We start from the raw sequence: 17,774 nt of genomic DNA on the forward strand, positions 1-17,774 counted from the left end.
TCTATCCAGTAAGAAGACAACACCAGAGAGATGTCCACCACCTCTTCTTCCACAGGACTGTAAACAAGAAGATCCCAATGTTCCTCAGGATCATCAGGTAGATGGAGAGGTGTCATGAGATCTCCCCTATGATGTGTTGACGGCTGTGAAGGTCTTGTGTTCAGTCTTGTTTTATCCACCAGTATTATATGTTTTATACTTGTGTAATGAGAACGGTGGAGATGGCAGGATTAGAGCTGATCATAGATGTGACTTCTCCATCTGTCTGTGAGTGTGTACATGTGCATGTTGTGAGGCAGTGACCGGTGTTATATGCGAGGGTCGCTATGTGTCCCCCAGGATGTGCAAAGAAGCATATGAAGGCCGTGGGAGTGCATTGCAGTCACAGGTATAGCTGTGGTTGCAATGCAGAATAAAAGTGATTGTTGGCTTTGGGCAAGCTATTTGTTCAAGGCAGATTTAGGAAAACCTGTCATGGACTTTTATTTTTGAAACAGTCAATAGGAAGGTAGTGGGGTTGGTCCATTTCCTCCCCCGGGCCGGGTTTTCCATGTGGCCTACAGCCACAAGTTATTGTAAAAACCTTTGCAGCAGAGGGTTGGGGATGTCAGTTTTGGTCTTGCATGCAGGCAGAGCAGTCAGCTCTGCAGAACACTACCTGTGTGAGGCAACTCAGGGCCAAGCGGAACCAAAAAAGCCTGGCACCGTAGTCCACGGCAACCGGTCACTGACTGTCTTTGTTTTCCCAGCTGCGATCCGGATGATCCAATTTACTTTCTGTTTGTGAGTACACTGTACATTAAACATGACTTTATTTTGAACTTTTGCCGGGTCACTGCCTTCTCAATAAGTATCGAGGTTACCGCTGCACTACAATGTATACTGTACTGTGCAAAAGTTTTTGGCTGCAAAATAAGAATGCTTTTAAAATAGAATTGTTAATGGATTACTTTATAAATTTACAACATGTAGAGTGAATGATCAAGTGAGAAATCTAAATCAAATCAATATTTGTTATGTCTAACCCTTGCCTTCAAAACTGCATCAATTCTTTGTACTTGTGTAGGAAGATGGACTGGGCCGGTGATGCCTCCCTCATGTCGGTTCCGGAACTATCGAGGCTGTTACCATTGTTGCCAGGGGAAAGCTTTCTGACCCGGACAGACCTTTGCATTCGAATGTAGGGGGTGTGTCAGGCATAAAAGGGACGATGCGCGGGAAAGCGAGACACTTGGCGGGAAGACAGCGCACAGCAGGAGAAAGTTTACTCACTCTCTGTGGTGCTACGCGATAGACCCGGCCTGCTCTGCAGCTCCTCAGCCCTTGCGCACACTGACCATGAAGGATGTGGATTCTTGTGTCCGCTCACCTTTGTGACTAAGGATCTGACCCGCATCGTTCGGCTAACTGCCACGAGTGCGAGGCCTAAACCTGATGAGGCGAATCATCTAGAGTCGGGTAGCTTTATCCCTGTCACCGCCACTAGACTGAGACCCTTTCTGGGGGTGTCAGAGACTGCTTCACACCACGTACATCATTTTGGTAACCTAGGACCTCGCCTTGGGGAGCCAGGATATGCTGCTTACGTCAAGCAACAGTGCATCAACTTCCTTAAGGAACAGGCCAGAGACTTCACGCGTCACCTATGGCGCCACTATGGGATTTCAAGCTTCCACAGCCCGGAAACAATCAGACTGATAGGTTTACCAGTTTCATAACCATTTGTTCTCACCCTGACACTATACCCAGTTTTACTCCCCTCTTAACCCTTTCTCTCCCTGCGAGGAGTATCCCTTGTAATAAACCCTTTAACTCTTGTTCTGCCTCCTGCTCGTCACTGCATCCCGCGCTCCTGCTATCTTACACTTGGACACAGATTTTGAAAGAACTCGGCAGGGAGATTGTTCCAATCATATCGGAGAACTAACCACAGATCTTTTGTAGGCTTGAGCAAATTTTTCTGTCTTTTCATGTAATCAAAGACAGACTTGATGATATTGAAATCTATGGGGCCATATTATCACTTCCTGGACTGCTTGTTCTTCTTTATACTGAAGATCGTTCTTAATAATCCTTGGCAAATCCACAAATCCATTTACTGAAATGCAGCCCCAAACATGCAAGGATCCTTAACCAAGCTTCACTGTTGCTTGCATACACTCTTTGTACCAGTATCCAACAATTCAGTGAACAAACTGCCTTTTGTTACATCCAAATATTTCACATTTTTTACTCAACAGTCCAGTCCACAAGCTGCCCTTTTCTTCACCCGGATTCCTATGTTTTTTGCGTATACTTGAGTCACTTGGCCTTGTTTTGATGCTGAAGGTAAGGTTTTTTTAATCTTAATTCTTCAATGAAGACAACTTCTGGCCAGCCTTCTCCAAACAGCAGATGGCTATAGCTGGGTCCCACTTGTTGCTGCCAGTTCTGGGCTCAGGGCACAGCTGGACAGCTTCTGATTTCAAAGGAAAATAAGCATGATATGTCCAGTATTTCATCTACTGCACTAAGTTTTCTTTGCCAACCACTACATCAACAGCCCTCAACGTTGCCGATTTTTTTTTTTTTTGGTGTTTCTTCAAAAGAGCGTGAACAGCACAAATTGATACTCCAGTCTACTTTGATATCTGTGCCTCGAAGAGACCTTGTTGATACAATATATCTACCTCGGATCTTGTTTCACACCATATTTTTGATGAATGACCTATGACATGAAGCTGTCTTCCACAACCTCTCCTCTGAAACCGAGCTTGTTTATTTCTCACTCAGTTTAACGCTTACGCAGCTGTTTCTGTTTCAGTTAATTACTTTTTTCAACTACATATGAAAATGATAATAATTATTGCTTGTTTCTCTTAATTAGTTACAGATACACCCAAACCTAATCCTAAAAAATTCTCGCTGTGTGCAAGTTTCCATTGATGCTATACTACAGGAAAAGTGTGGTCACACCAAATAATAATTTAATTTTTTCAATTTATTCACTTGACATTTTGTCGATTCTTAAAAATAAACTTAACACTTCAATTTTTAACCCCTTAGTGACAGAGCCAATTTTGACCTTAATGACCAAGCCAATTTTTACAATTCTGACCAGTGTCACTTTATGTGGTAACAACTCTGGAACGCTTCAAAGGATCCCACTGATTCAGAGCTTTTTTCGTGACATATTGTACTTTATGATAATGGTAAAATTTCTTCGATATGACTTTATTTGTGGAAAAAAAAGGAAATTTGTCAACATTTTCAAAATTTAGCAATTTTAAAAATTTTTGTTTTTGTGCCCTTAAATCAGAGAGTCATATCAGCCAAAATAGTTAATAATTAACATTTCCCACATGTCCACTTTATATCAACACAATTTTGGAAACATTTTTTTTTGTTAGGACGTTATAAGGGTTAAAAGTTGACCAGTGATTTCTCATTTTTCCAATAAAATTTACAAAACCATTTTATTTAGGGACCACGTCACATTTGAAGTGAGTTTGGGGGGTCAATATAACAGAAAATACCCAAAAGTGAAACCGTTCTAAAAACTGCACCCCTCAAGGTGGTCAAAACCACGATCAAGAATTTTATTAACCCTTCAGGCACTTTACAGGAACTGAAGCAATGTGAAAGGAAAAAATTAACATTTAACTTTTTTCACAAAAAAATTACTTTATTTTCGAAACACCTCCCTGCTAATCCTAGAACGGTCTTTAGAAGGAATCGTACCCGTCATAATCTGGTTGCCCCTAGCAACACCACCCTGAATCCTCGTCCCTTGACAACCAATACCGTTTCCAGACCTGGTTGTTTTGTCTTCCATATTCCTAAATGTCTCTGTTGCGCAACAATTGTGCATAGAGCAAAACAATGTACATCTAATACTACAGGCACCAGTTATAACATTAACTGCCATGTGAGTTGTCAATCCACTTTTGTCATCTATTTAAGACAATGCACTTGCGGTCTCAGTACGTGGGACGCACCATTCAAACCATGCATGCCCGCTTAAATAAACATCGCCAAAATATCCGTAATGGTTTCTTATTACACAGTTTATCTAAGCATTTTTCCATAGCGCACCAGAAAGATCCCAGATTTCTGAGTCTCATTATTATCGATCATATACCAGATAATATTCCTGACCGCTATAGGAGTCTAATCAATAGAGAAAGCGATTGGATATTTAAATTGGGCATTGAACCTCACCAAAGAAAATGTATCTAAATAATCTGTATATTGTATTCGGTTGTCCTTTCTATTTTAATCCCCCCCCCTTCCTAATTGTCATACCACCTGATGAAGACGGTGATATGCCGTTGAAACGCGTTGTGGATCAAAGGTCTTAATTCTCTTCACCACTGGCCCTCTGCGATTTTCATCTGAGCGCTCTGTAGACTGCGTTGCATTTTTTTTTTCTTCACGCTCCATCCCTCCTTCGGGGAAACACAGCTGGAGCTGCTACAGATGGATCGCATGTAACGCCCATTACCTGCTGACAGGATTATTTCCCAGCGATCCCCTAGACTGCGCTTCTTTTCCTCTCAGAGATTTTCTAACGCTGGGGGGCCCTATAAAAGCGGCGCTGAAAAGAATAAGTACTCTAAACTGCCACCGTTAAAAGGCTTATCGGCAGTCATTAAGGGGTTAAAAGCATTCTTATTTTGCAACATTTTTTTCTGCACCTTCCTAACATTTTTGTACAATATGTATGCATTGGCCCCAGCTGTGGCAAGGGCCCCTGCTTTCTTCTTCTATGGCCACTTTCCTTTGCCGTGACTTTCGCTAGACCGCCGAATCTAAGCAGTTAAAAAGACAGATATTTGAGTCCCTGCAATGGGCGTCATATAATATTACATGAAGGTGTGCAAGTTGTTGGTTTACTTTGGTTCATTTTATTCCCATTCAGGTCCCTACAATATTGGATCCTCCCAGTGGGGATCTTCTATATAAGAGAATTTTCCTAATTGAAATGTCAAGGATGGATAGGGACAGGGACAAGATGGTGGAGAAGATATTACACCTCACCCTAGAGATCATCTTCCGGCTTACTGGAGAGGTGAGAGATTCTGATGACGTCACATTACATCATTCTTATCTATGGGAATAACAGACAGAACTGGAAAGTTGAAGACTTTAAAAATGTCTGTAGTGAAATTTATTAATCTGTCTCTCCAAAACCAGAATTACACAGTTGTGAAGAAGACCTCTAGTGAGCGCTGTCAGGCCCCTGTGTGTGAGGGAAGGGGAAGATCTCTGAGCCCAATCACGGGGCCTCCACCTCACCCCCTAATACGTGAGGACATCAATGACCAGAAAATCCTAGAACTCGCCTACAAGATGAATGAGCTGCTGACTAGAGAGGTGACACTGCTGGGAATTCTGGGACATGATACACTAACGCTATGAAGGGATTGGGGGATGATGGTATCATTGTATATGTCAGGTTCTTATAAGGTGTCAGGATGTCACCATCTATTTTTCCATGGAGGAGTGGGAGTATTTAGAAGAACACAAAGATCTCTACAGGAATATCATGATGGAGGTTCCTCAGCCCCTCACATCACCAGGTAATCGACAGGACCAAATACACACAGCCTATAATTATTTGTATGTAAAGAATTAATTCAGTCCCTGTATATGCTTTATTCAGTTCTATCCAGTAAGAGGACAACACCAGAGAGAAGTCCCCATCCTCTTCTTCCACATGACTGTAAACAAGAAAATCCCAATGTTCCTCAGGATCATCAGGTAGATGGAGAGAAGATGTCATGAGATCTCCCCTATGATGTGTAGATGGCTGTGAAGGTCTTGTGTTCAGTCTTGTTTTATCCACCAGTATTTTATGTTTTATAATTGTGTAATGAGAACGGTGAGATGGCAGGATTAGATCTGATCATAGATGTGACTTTTCCATCTGTCTGTGAATTTTACAATATTTGTTTCAGGGTAAAGATCTGACCCATATTAATACTACAGAGACATATGTGAGGGGTGATGAGTGGTGTAAAGAGGAAATTCCTACAGATAATTCCCCAGGTGAGTAGTAACCACTAAATGCAGAGGAGTCACAGATTGTTCTCAGTCACTTGGTGTGACTGCTTTCAGTTGTGTATTCCCTATATATCACAATCATGTTGTCACCATTCTACCGCTAGACCATCACATGCTTATCTATTTGAAAATATCACCATTAGTCATTGGAAGACATTGTGTTGGAGAGAACTCTCTCTTGGCCGTAGCTTACAGCCCTGGAACATCCACTTCACTTTCTTTAATTAGTAGATGCTGACCCTTAGCTGCCCAGGTCTCTAAAGATCATCCATTTTATCCACAGGCCGAGCCCCTAAGAGAAAGCGGAGGTTAATGCTGATGTTGCCTTACTAGAATCCTGGTATCTTATAAGATGAATCTACCTTCTTTCACTTTTTTGCTGCTGATTGTCCTCATAGAGTCACTACAACACTAGGTCCAGCACCTACTCCGAGGCTGAGAAGCGAGGGGGATATTTGGCTTTGGGAGCTTGGATTTTGCTGCATTGGTTTATGGAAGCGATGTTGCTTTTTAAGAGTCTTTGAGCTACTAGTAATGTTGACACTCTATTTTTCTATTCATAGCTGATAGACCTGAGTGTGGGGGCTTGAGGGCTTGATTTTTCTGTGAGATGAATAAAAGATTTTAGCAGTTTAAGCTGCAAAACACTTTTAGGCTATGTTCACACGGTGCGGTTTTTGCTGCGGATCCGCAGCGGAATTGCACTGCGGATCCGCAGCAGTTTTCCATGTAGGTTACAGTACAATGTAACCCAATGGAAAACAGGACCCGCTGTGCCGACGATCCTTTTTTCCACAGGCAAATCCGCAGCGGTTTTGCCTGCAGAAAAAAGAAGTACCATGTCAATTCTTTCTGCGGATTCCGCAGCGGGTTTCCAGCAGCCCCAATAGGAAACTGCATTTGGAAACCCGCAGTGGAATCCGCAGAAGAAAAAGGATCAAAAACCGCAGCTAAAATCAGCGCTGAATTTAGCTGCGGTTTTTCAAAACAGGACCTGAAAAAAAAAGGATGAAAAAAAGGAACGTGTGAACGTAGCCTTATGGCTTTTTATTCCACTATTTGGGAGGCAAAACAAACAAAAAGAGGCAAATAATCGTGCTCTATTGTTTCATGCTCTGAGTTTTACTGTTTGAGTTTTTGAACTGATTTTGCCTTTTTAAATATCACTACATAACTTGCAATTATTATGCATTTTCTATATAGAAATGTTGTTAACATATAATTTGTGTTGTTATTTTATTAAAAAATAATAATTGGCTTTATTCTTGGCAGATGACTGTACCAGGAGAACAGAGGGATATCTAGCATCTTCACTTTTTAAATTTGATGAACTTGATATCACACAAGATACAATTGAAATGTTTGCCACTATTCCTGATATTTCATCATTTCTTCACAGCGAAGATTTACCATATGATCCTGTTAAACAGGTTCTTTCTTCTGATTTATCACAGACTATTAATAAAAATAAACATGAAAAAATGGACATTAGATATCAAAGTGCTCTTCCAGCAAAGAAGCCATTTTCATGTTCAGAGTATGGAAAAAGTGTTTCCCTCAATATGTCTTTTGTTACCCATCAAAAAATTCACACAAAGGAGAAGAGATTTTCATGTTCAGAGTGTGGGAAATATTTTAACCAGAAATCAGAGCTTGTAATACATGTGAGAATGCACTCAGGGGAGAAGCCATATTCATGTTTAGAATGTGGAAGATGTTTTGCAGCTAAATCAAATCTTGTTAAACACCAGAAAATTCATACAGGGGAGAAACCATATTCATGTTCAGAATGTGGGAAATGTTTTGGAGATAAAACACATCTAATTAGACATCAAAAAATTCACACAGGGGAAAAGCCATATTCATGTTCAGAATGTGGAAAATGTTTTTCAGATAAATCAAGTCTTGTTTCACATCATAAAACTCACACAAGGGAGAAGCAATTTTCATGTTCAGAATGTGGGAATTGTTTTGCAAATAAATCCGATCTTGTTAAACACCAGAAAATTCACGCAGGGGAGAAACCATATTCATGTTCACATTGTGGGAAATATTTTAACCAGAAATCAGGTCTTGTTAAACATGAGAGAATTCACACCCCCTACAAGATGTTTTCATGTTCAGAATGTGGGAAATGTTTTGCATGTAAATCTTATCTTGCTAAACATCAGAGAAATCACACAGGAGAGAAGCCATATTCATGTTCTGAATGTGGGAAGTGTTTTACACAGAAATCTGATCTTCTTAAACATGAGAGAATTCACACTGGAGAGAGGCCATATTCATGTTCAGAATGTGGAAAGTGTTTCAGAGATAAATCAAATTTTGTTGCACACCAGAGAATACATACAGAGGAGAAGCCATATTCGTGTTCAGAATGTGGGAAATGTTTTATCCAGAAATCACAACTTGACAGACACCATAGAATTCACACAGGTGACAAACCTTTTTTGTGTTCAGAATGTGGAAAATGTTTTGCAGACAAATCAAATCTTGTTACACATCAAGGAAGTCACACAGGTAATAAGCCATATTCATGTTCAGAATGTGGGAAGTGTTTTACTCATAAATCATTTTTAGTTGTCCATCACAGAACTCACACAGGAGAGAAGCCATTTTCATGTTCAGAATGTGGGAAATGCTTTAAACAGAAATCGTTTTTAGTTATACATCAGAAAATCCACACAGAGGAGAAACCTTTTTCATGTTCAGAATGTGGGAAATGTTTCACACAGAAAGTAAATCTTGTTGGACATCAGAGAAGTCACACAGGGGAAAAGCCATATTTGTGTTCAGAATGTGGGAAATGTTTCACCCACTATTCAGATCTTTTTAAGCATGAAAAATTTCACAAACGGAGGAAGCCAATATAATACTTGGAAGGTGAGAAATGTTTTACTTGAAAATCATATTTTGGTGACCAAAATCAAAACAACTCAAGTGTGGATAAACCATATTTTTTATTGAGAAATAGTACAAGAAAACACACAATAGAAACAGTCTAAGTTAAAAATTAGTATATGAAAAAAAGAAAGTAATTTTGCAAGATGCATTAGAATTCAAAATATATGAAGTTACTATTAGACACCTGTTATCCAAAAATCAAATAAAAAATAATATCCAACGTTCATTGAGTATTTCACTTTGTTTTATATACACTATGTGAACAAAAGTATTGCGATGCTCCTTTTGTTTCTTATAACCTTAGTGTTTCATTCTACTATTCCAGATCCCTTCCACATAAAACCCAACCAACCACCTGAAAAAAATAAAAAATAATAATTTCCTCTTCCCTCTTCCCCACAACATGTTTGAACTTACTTATATTAGAATAATAAACATGTTCATGTTGCAAATTACTAGTTACATCTATGATGATTGACAATGCGGATATGTTTCCCGTCCACTGCACCCAAGCAATTGGGAAACTGACAAACTTGTTAGAATTTTTCCACTATTTCCAACCAACTCTCGCTAGTGGGATGTGGTATAAATTTGCCATGTAAAGAGTCCCACAATGCACGGCAGTTGTGATTCACAATTCCCGATATGGCGGAAATGTAGTGACGAGAGGGATTCTCCAGTTGCAAGGAATCTTTCAAAGAAAGCAAGGAAAAAATTAGTACAAAATAACAGCAATAACATTAGCTTTAACAGTAGGAGATACAATAAAAATAATTAATAAAAAATACCAGCAACAACATTACAGTTATAAGTGTGCTTTAACAGTAGGAGATACAATAAAAATGGCTTACCTAAAAGTCACCATCAGACGATCCGCCGGTGAAACTGAGAAGCGGCAATATGTATCACTTCTTGCAATGAGGTGTCCAATACGTTCCACCAACAAGTCGACGTTCTCCGCTTTCATCCGCATGTTGCTGAAAAACTTATCGGGGTTTCCTCGTAGCTCCATGTATAAAGTAGAATAAACCCCATGCGTCATTCTCTGTGCTGTGATGGGGTGGATCCACAAACGTCATTGGTGCAGACGCATGATGCACTGTCTCTATCACTTCTTCTCCAGAAAAATCGCTTTCAAGCGATTCGCCTCAACAGTTAAATCCACATTAATCTTCAGAATGTTGGCTATCACGCCTTCCATCTCCGCCAGCCACTTGCTCTACAACCTGTCAAAGATGGGCTGTAGGAACACTGTATATATAGGTTTTCAGTAGCCAATCACTTTTGGGAGCCTCCCATGGGTGCTTTTAAAAACTGGATCCGTCATAAAACAGATAAAAAAAAGGATGAAAAACTAATCCTTTTTTTGCAGGTTCCGCTAGTCGGATCTGGCGGAAAAACAGATCTGTTTCATCAGTTTTTCACAATTTACGCCGGATCCGTCTCTCCGTCGCGACATCAGATTCAGGCTGAAGTCAAAAATCTGATGTGTGAAAGTAGCCTTAATCTGACACTAACCTACATTTGACAATACCTCTGGTGTGAAATGTATAGTATGTACAATGATGAGCAAAAGGGTAATAATGTTTTTACCTTTTGACTTTCATGCTCCATATCTCACCATTCACTACTGCTTCGAACATGAGACTAAAATCTTTTTACGGACGATCATCTTGGCTATCTCATACACAAATTTGACTTGCAACTATTTAGCATATGATTAGTCGTGCAGATTCTTGTCTTGTCTCTGCATTGTTACTGTGTTGCTCCTTGTGGTTGAAAAATCTTTTGCTTCCTCTATACTACAAACTAAAACCTATTCTCACACTCCGTAATAGTTCAGTGCGTAATACTGATTCCCAAGCGAAAGCTCACTGGCTTAAATCAAGGATCATCCATGAAGAAGATTTCCCAAGAAAAGCGAAAAAGCATAATCCAGCTCATTGATAGCGGTCTCTCGGCCAAGAAAATTGCCAAACTGTATCATGTGAGTGCAATGACAGTTGGAAGAATATAAAATGAAGTCTGTCCATCTCTCAAAACCAAAGGGGTGGATGTCCAGGCAAAATATCAAAGTCAACATATCAGCTTATTGCAAGGTCTATCAGTTCTGGCACAACAAATATGGCAGTGGAGGTGGCTCATGTGCTTCATAACAGTGAGATTACAGACATCCATGCATGTACTGTGTGATGCACATTACATAAGTCTGGAATTTTAGCCCCCAAAAAAAGGTGAAGAGTCATATCATATCATAAACAGAAGCGTCAGCTCGAATTTGCAAAAAAGTATGAAAAGTGGACAGTAGAAGATTGGAAATGATTTGGAGCAAAGAGACGAAATTCAATAGACTAGGCTCTGATGGGTTCAATTGGGTCTGGAAGAAACAAGGGAAAAGGGGGTTAAGGGATTGAGATATTCAAGGAACTGTCAAGTTTGGTGGAGGAAACCTGATGATATGGGGTTGTTTCACAGCCAAAAGCGTTGGATACTTAACCAGGATGAATGGTGGTTTCAATGCTGAGCTATATATGCGTATCGTACACTCGAGTACTATGGGTATGAAAAGAATGACATAGTGTTCAAACAAGACAACGACCCGAAGCATACGATTGAGGAAGAAATGGTTCAATGACAATGAAGTAGAGATGCTGGATTGGCCCCACAGTCCCCAGAACTCAACCAAATCAAACACATGTGGGTAGAGTTGAAGAAAAAGCTGCATACTCAAGTGAGTCGACCAGTAGGAACCAACATGGGGAATGTGCAGAAGAGACCTAGGATCAGATTTCGGTTGAGACATGCTTGAATCTGATCAAGAGCGTGCCCCAAAGGACTCAGGCAGAGTTGGAAGCCAAAGGTAAATGTATAAAATACTAACAAAATAAAAATTATCATTTAGATTTTTAGGAGCAAAACAGTAACAATGCAATAATGACAACAATCTGCAGAATTAATCATATGCTAAATAATTGGCAGTCAAATTTATGTAGGATATAGCAGAAATGATTGTCTATAAAATGATGGTAGTCTCACATTCGAAGCTGTAGTAGATGGTGGGATATGGAGCCTGAAAGTCAATAAGGGTTTCTAATTACTGCTCAGTATCTCCTGAAATGGAGAAGAAACAAAAGTTACTTAACCTAAAAAAAACTATATTGCTATGTAGGTGCATGCACGGAAAGCAAGTTTAAGCAACATCCAGCTGTTCAAATGTCTTGCCGTCCTCTTATATTAGCCCTAATCTGTCCCTTCCCCCATCCAGGGAGGTTTGAAGCTGAAATGTATTGGATAACGATAACTAGACAAACAAAGAAAGAGGGACAGGGATAAATGAAAATAACAATCAAATAAAATACACTAGCCAAACAACAGAGTGGAACACAGAGGAGTAAAAGGAAGGAGAAACCAAATAGGAGAGAATGAGAATGTGCTCACAAACAAAACTCCAAGCAACAACCTACTGAATAAATCTCCAAACACCTATTCTAACCCAAAACTCCCGAACACTGTCAATTCCTAAGTGCCAAAAGCAAGCATATATAGCAAAGGGGAGTGGCCAATACTGAACAGCTGAGTCAGTAGCGTAGCTACTGGGGGGGCAGAGGGTGCGAGTGCCCAGGGCCTGGAGCTCAGAGGGGGCCCACCCAGAGCTACGCTACTGTAACTGTATTGGCGCGCGCAGCTCACTGATACAGTTACATTCTGTGGCAGAGCTGGGAGAATCGGTCTCCCTGCTCTGCCACCCGGCCACTATGGGGCCCTGAGCAGGCGTGGGGGGCAGTGCCAGCAGCGGGCCCCTCGCCCATCACCACAAGGACAGCTGTATCGGCATTTAGCTGATACAGCTGGCCGCATTGATGAGGGAAGAAGCGCACAGCTCTCCCATCACCCCCATCAGCGTCTGACGTCACCGACGCCAACACTACCAGTAGGCGTGGTGACGTCACCACACAGCACCCGCAGTCAATAGATGATCGGGACCTCGGAGCACCGCTGGAGCAAGGAGTAAGAGAGGTGAGTATTTTTGTTTTTTTATGGGGCTGCCTTATACTATAGGGTCTGCCTATGGGGGTACTGTCTTATACTTACAGGGTCTGCCTATAGGGGTACTGTCTTATACTACAGGGTCTGCCTATGGGAGTACTGTCTTATACTTACAGGGTCTGCCTATGGGGGTACTGTCTTATACTACAGGGTCTGCCTATGGGGGTACTGTCTTATGCTTACAGGGTCTGCCTATAGGGGTACTGTCTTATACTACAGGATCTGCATATGCGGGTGCTGTCTTATACTTACAGGGTCTGCCTATGGGGATGCTGCCTTATACTACAGTATCTGCCTATGGGGGTGCTGCCTTATACTACAGGATCTGCCTATGGGGGTGCTGCCTTATACTACAAGATCTGCCTATGTGGGTGCTGCCTTATTCTACAGGGTCTGCCTATGGGGTGCTGTCTTATACTACAGGGTCTGCCTATGGGGTGCTGCCTTTTACTACAGGGTCTGCCTATGGGGTGTCGCCTTATACTGCAGTGTCTGCCTATACGGTGCTGCCTTATACTACAGGGTCTGCCTATGGGGTGCTGCCTATTACTACAGGGTCTGCCTATGGGGTGCTGCCTTTTACTTTGGGGTCTGCCTATGGGGTGCTACCTTATACTACAGGGTCTGCCTATGGGGGTGCTGTCTTATACTACAGAGTCTGCCTATGGGTGCTGCCTTGTGCTATAGAGTCTGCCTATGGGGAGTGCATTATACTATATTGAGGACTATCTGGTGCATTATACTATATGGAGGCCATCATACAATGTGGGGATTATAGTGAGGGGACCATCGTACAGTGTGGGGATTACAGTGAAGGAGCCATCATACAGTGCTGGAGCCATCAAACAGTTTGGAGGCTACTAAGGGGTCAGTATACTGTGTGGGTGGTACTATGCAGTGAGGGGCATTATACTGTGTAAAAGAGAGCATCATACTGTGTATAGGGGAGCTGTACAGGGGGAGACTTGGGACATTATTAAATGTAAAGTGGGCACTTATTGTCATAGGGGAACTCAGGTTACTGTGACTATTAAAGGGGCACACAGGGCAATATTACTTTCTAGGGGGCAAAATGTGGGCTCTGTTTTCTAGGGCACTTGCACCCGGCATTACTATATTATAGAGGGGTGCTTTAGAATTTAGAGGGCACAAAGAATCACACAGCAGATGCAGTAATAGGGACACATACGGCAGCAGCGGCTCAGTATTGGGGTATCAGGTGCAGTAATAGGGACACATACGGCAGCAGCCGCTCAGTATTGAGGTATCAGGTGCAGTAATAGGGACACATACAGCAGCAGAGGCTCAGTATTGGGGTATCAGGGGCAGTAATAGGGACAAATATGGCAGCAGCGGCTCAGTATTGGGGTATCAGGGGCAGTAATAGGGACGCATATGGCAGCAGCGGCTCAGTATTGGGGTATCAAGTGCAGTAATAGGGACACATACGGCAGCAGCAGCTCAGTATTGGGGTATCAGGTGCAGTAATAGGGACACATACGGCAGCAGTGGCTCAGTATTGGGGTATCAGGGGCAGTAATAGGGACACATACGGCAGCAGCGGCTCAGTATTGGGGTATTAGGTGCAGAAATAGGGACACATACGGCAGCAGCGGCTCAGTATTGGGGTATCAGGTGCAGTAATAGGGACATATACGGCAGCAGCGGCTCAGTATTGGGTATCAGGTGCAGTAATAGGGACACATACGGCAGCAGCGGCTCAGTATTGGGGTATCAGGTGCAGTAATAGGGACACATATGGCAGCAGCAGCTCAGTATTGGGGTATCAGGTGCAGTAATAGGGACACATATGGCAGCAGCGGCTCAGTATTGGGGTATCAAGTGTAGTAATAGGGACACATACGGCAGCAGCGACTCAGTATTGGGGTATCAGGTGCAGTAATAGGGACACATACGGCAGCAGTGGCTCAGTATTGGGGTATCAGGTGCAGTAATAGGGACACATAGGGCAGCAGCGGCTCAGTATTGGGGTATCAGGTGCAGTAATAAGGACACATACGGCAGCAACGGCTCAGTATTGGGGTATCAGGTGCAGTAATAGGGACACATGCGGCAGCAGCGGCTCAGTATTGGGGTATCAGGGGCAGTAATAGGGACACATACGGCAGCAGCGGCTCAGTATTGGGGTATTAGGTGCAGTAATAGGGACACATACGGCAGCAGCGGCTCAGTATTGGGTATCAGGTGCAGTAATAGGGACATATACGGCAGCAGCGGCTCAGTATTGGGGTATCAGGTGCAGTAATAGGGACACATATGGCAGCAGCAGCTCAGTATTGGGGTATCAGGGGCAGTAATAGGGACACATACGGCAGCAGCGACTCAGTATTGGGGTATCAGGTGCAGTAATAGGGACACATACGGCAGCAGCGGCTCAGTATTTGGGTATCAGGTGCAGTAATAGGGACACATACGGCAGCAGCGGCTCAGTATTGGGGTATCAGGTGCAGTAATAGGGACACATACGGCAGCAGCGGCTCAGTATTGGGGTATCAGGGGCAGTAATAGGGACACATACGGCAGCAGCGGCTCAGTATTGGGGTATTAGGTGCAGTAATAGGGACACATATGGCAGCAGCGGCTCAGTATTGGGGTATCAGGGGCAGTAATAGGGACACATACGGCAGCAGCGGCTCAGTATTGGGGTATTAGGTGCAGTAATAGGGACACATATGGCAGCAGCGGCTCAGTATTGGGGTATCAGCACGATGAGGAGTTTCTGCAGGTTGGGAATAGATGGTGATGGCTGGAATGTGAGAAGTGAAACGTGTCTTTGTTGTATTCTCTGCAGGTGAGTCTTTGCTGGAAGAAGTTGTCATGTCGGTCTGGGCCAGATGGAAAAGACTGGAAAAGTGAACGATTCCATCAGAAAGAACATCAGCATCAGTAAGTCACCATCTGTAACTGTGCTGTGATCTCTTATATGTTCTGTAGGACTGGAGAGATTATCTTCAGTAATAGCGCTGTCATCTGCTGAGGTTCTCCTTCAGTATTAGGGCTCGTCACCGAATTGTAATCAAGGATACCTGGTTAGGGGCCAACTCGGAAGTTTCATCCCCCCTGAACCAAAACCCTAGCTACACCTCTGACCTGAGTCAATCCAGGTAGGAAAGCTCAATGAGCTTCAACTGAACAGATTTAATAAGATGTGAAGTACTTCTAACCAGTTCAGGAGCTCACTAAACCAGATGCCTCAATCTTCCGGTCCCTCTGTGACACAAGCAGTATTGTTGTGTGTACGCTTGTTAAATTTTACCAGTAAGACAGTTGTACAAAAAAGTAACCTTTTTTATGTCTATTTTTTGTTTATATTTTCCCTTCTTAACAAAAGCTCTGTAACCTAAAAAAGGTGGAAAATGGAAAATAATTTGCGGCAACAGCCAGCAGTATTGAATAATAATAAGACTGTAAAATTCGACCAGTTACACAGTCGCAAAACCCTTCATTTTGTATTTTATTATATTTTTTTAATCAACTGGCACTGAAGAAAAATACAATGTAACGCTAAAATGCTGCATTGCAAAGAACTTAAATGTAGGTTCAGAACTGGAAATGAACATGCAGCATCAGCATGCAGTATGGGATCATAGGGTGTAGGGTTGTTAATTTTAGCTATTAAAACAGGTATTTAAAAATTAACATGTGACCTTTCTTTTAAAAGAGTAAAAGAAAAAAACAATCCTGGATTTCTAGAAAAAGAGTAGGAGGCAAAAAAAAGAAACTAGGCAGATTAGCGTCCCAAAAGCGAGCACCTGCAACTGGCCGCTGTATTTGGTTGGCTGTACAGGTCTAATATTGGACTATTACAGCAATGAAGTGTGTAATATATATATATATATACAGTACAGACCAAAAGTTTGGACACACCTTCTCATTTAAAGATTTTTCTGTATTTTCATGACTATGAAAATTGTAAATTCACACTGAAGGCATCAAAACTGTGAATTAACACATCTGGAATTATATACCGTATATACTCGAGTATAAGCCGAGATTTTCAGGCCCAAAAAATGGGCTGAAAGTGCCCCTCTCGGCTTATACTCGAATCATGGAAGGCGGGGGTGGGGGCGGTCGGCGGGTTAGGGGGAGCGACGCCTGTCAAATACTCACCTGCTCCTGGCGCTCCTGACGCGGTCCCTGCATGTCCCACGGTTTCCGGGAGCGGCAGCTTCTTCCCCTGTTCAGCGGTCACTGGTGCCGATCATTAAAGTAATGAATATGGACTCCACTCCCATAGGGGTGGAGCCGCATATTCATTACTGTAGTGAGCGGTACCACGTGACCGCTGAACATAGGAAGAAGCTGCCGCTCCCGGAGACCGTGGGACATGCAGGGACCACGTCAGGAGCAAGTGAGTATTTCATATTCACCTTTCCGCGTTCCACCGCCGCCCCATCTTCCGTGTCCTCTGCATTGACTGCTCAGGTCAGAGGGCGCGATGACGTATTAGTGTGCGCGCCGCCGTCTGCCTGAACAGTCACAGTGCGGAGAGACGGGACGCTGAGGAGCAGCGACAAGAGGTGAGTATGTCTTTTTTTTTTAGTGCAGCAGCATTACATGTGGCACAATGCTATATGGAGCGTCTATAGGGCCATTAAGAACTGCATGGAGCATTATATGGAGCATCCATGGGGTCATAACTGCATGGAGCATTATATGGAGCATCTATGGGGCCATAAAGAACTGCATGGAGCATTATATGGAGCCTCTATGGGGCCATAACTGCATGGAGCACTATATGAAGCCTCTATGGGGCC

General features: G+C 42.6%; 2 protein-coding genes across 2 annotated transcripts in view; both read left to right on the forward strand.

The window, feature by feature from the left end:
- Positions 1 to 9,403, forward strand: part of LOC143767509 (uncharacterized) — a 95,985-nt gene extending 86,582 nt beyond the window's left edge. Inside the window, exon 10 of the mRNA XM_077255904.1 lies at positions 7,558 to 9,403. Within this exon, the coding sequence (XP_077112019.1) occupies positions 7,558 to 8,918 (1,361 nt within the window). The 3' untranslated portion in view covers positions 8,919 to 9,403. The remainder of the gene's footprint in view (positions 1 to 7,557) is intronic.
- The window catches only part of LOC143767458 (uncharacterized), a 158,723-nt gene that overhangs the window by 36,075 nt on the left and 104,874 nt on the right, over positions 1 to 17,774 (forward strand). The window lies entirely within an intron of this gene.

This window comes from Ranitomeya variabilis, chromosome 4 (assembly GCF_051348905.1).
Source record: "Ranitomeya variabilis isolate aRanVar5 chromosome 4, aRanVar5.hap1, whole genome shotgun sequence".
Taxonomy (NCBI): domain Eukaryota; kingdom Metazoa; phylum Chordata; class Amphibia; order Anura; family Dendrobatidae; genus Ranitomeya; species Ranitomeya variabilis.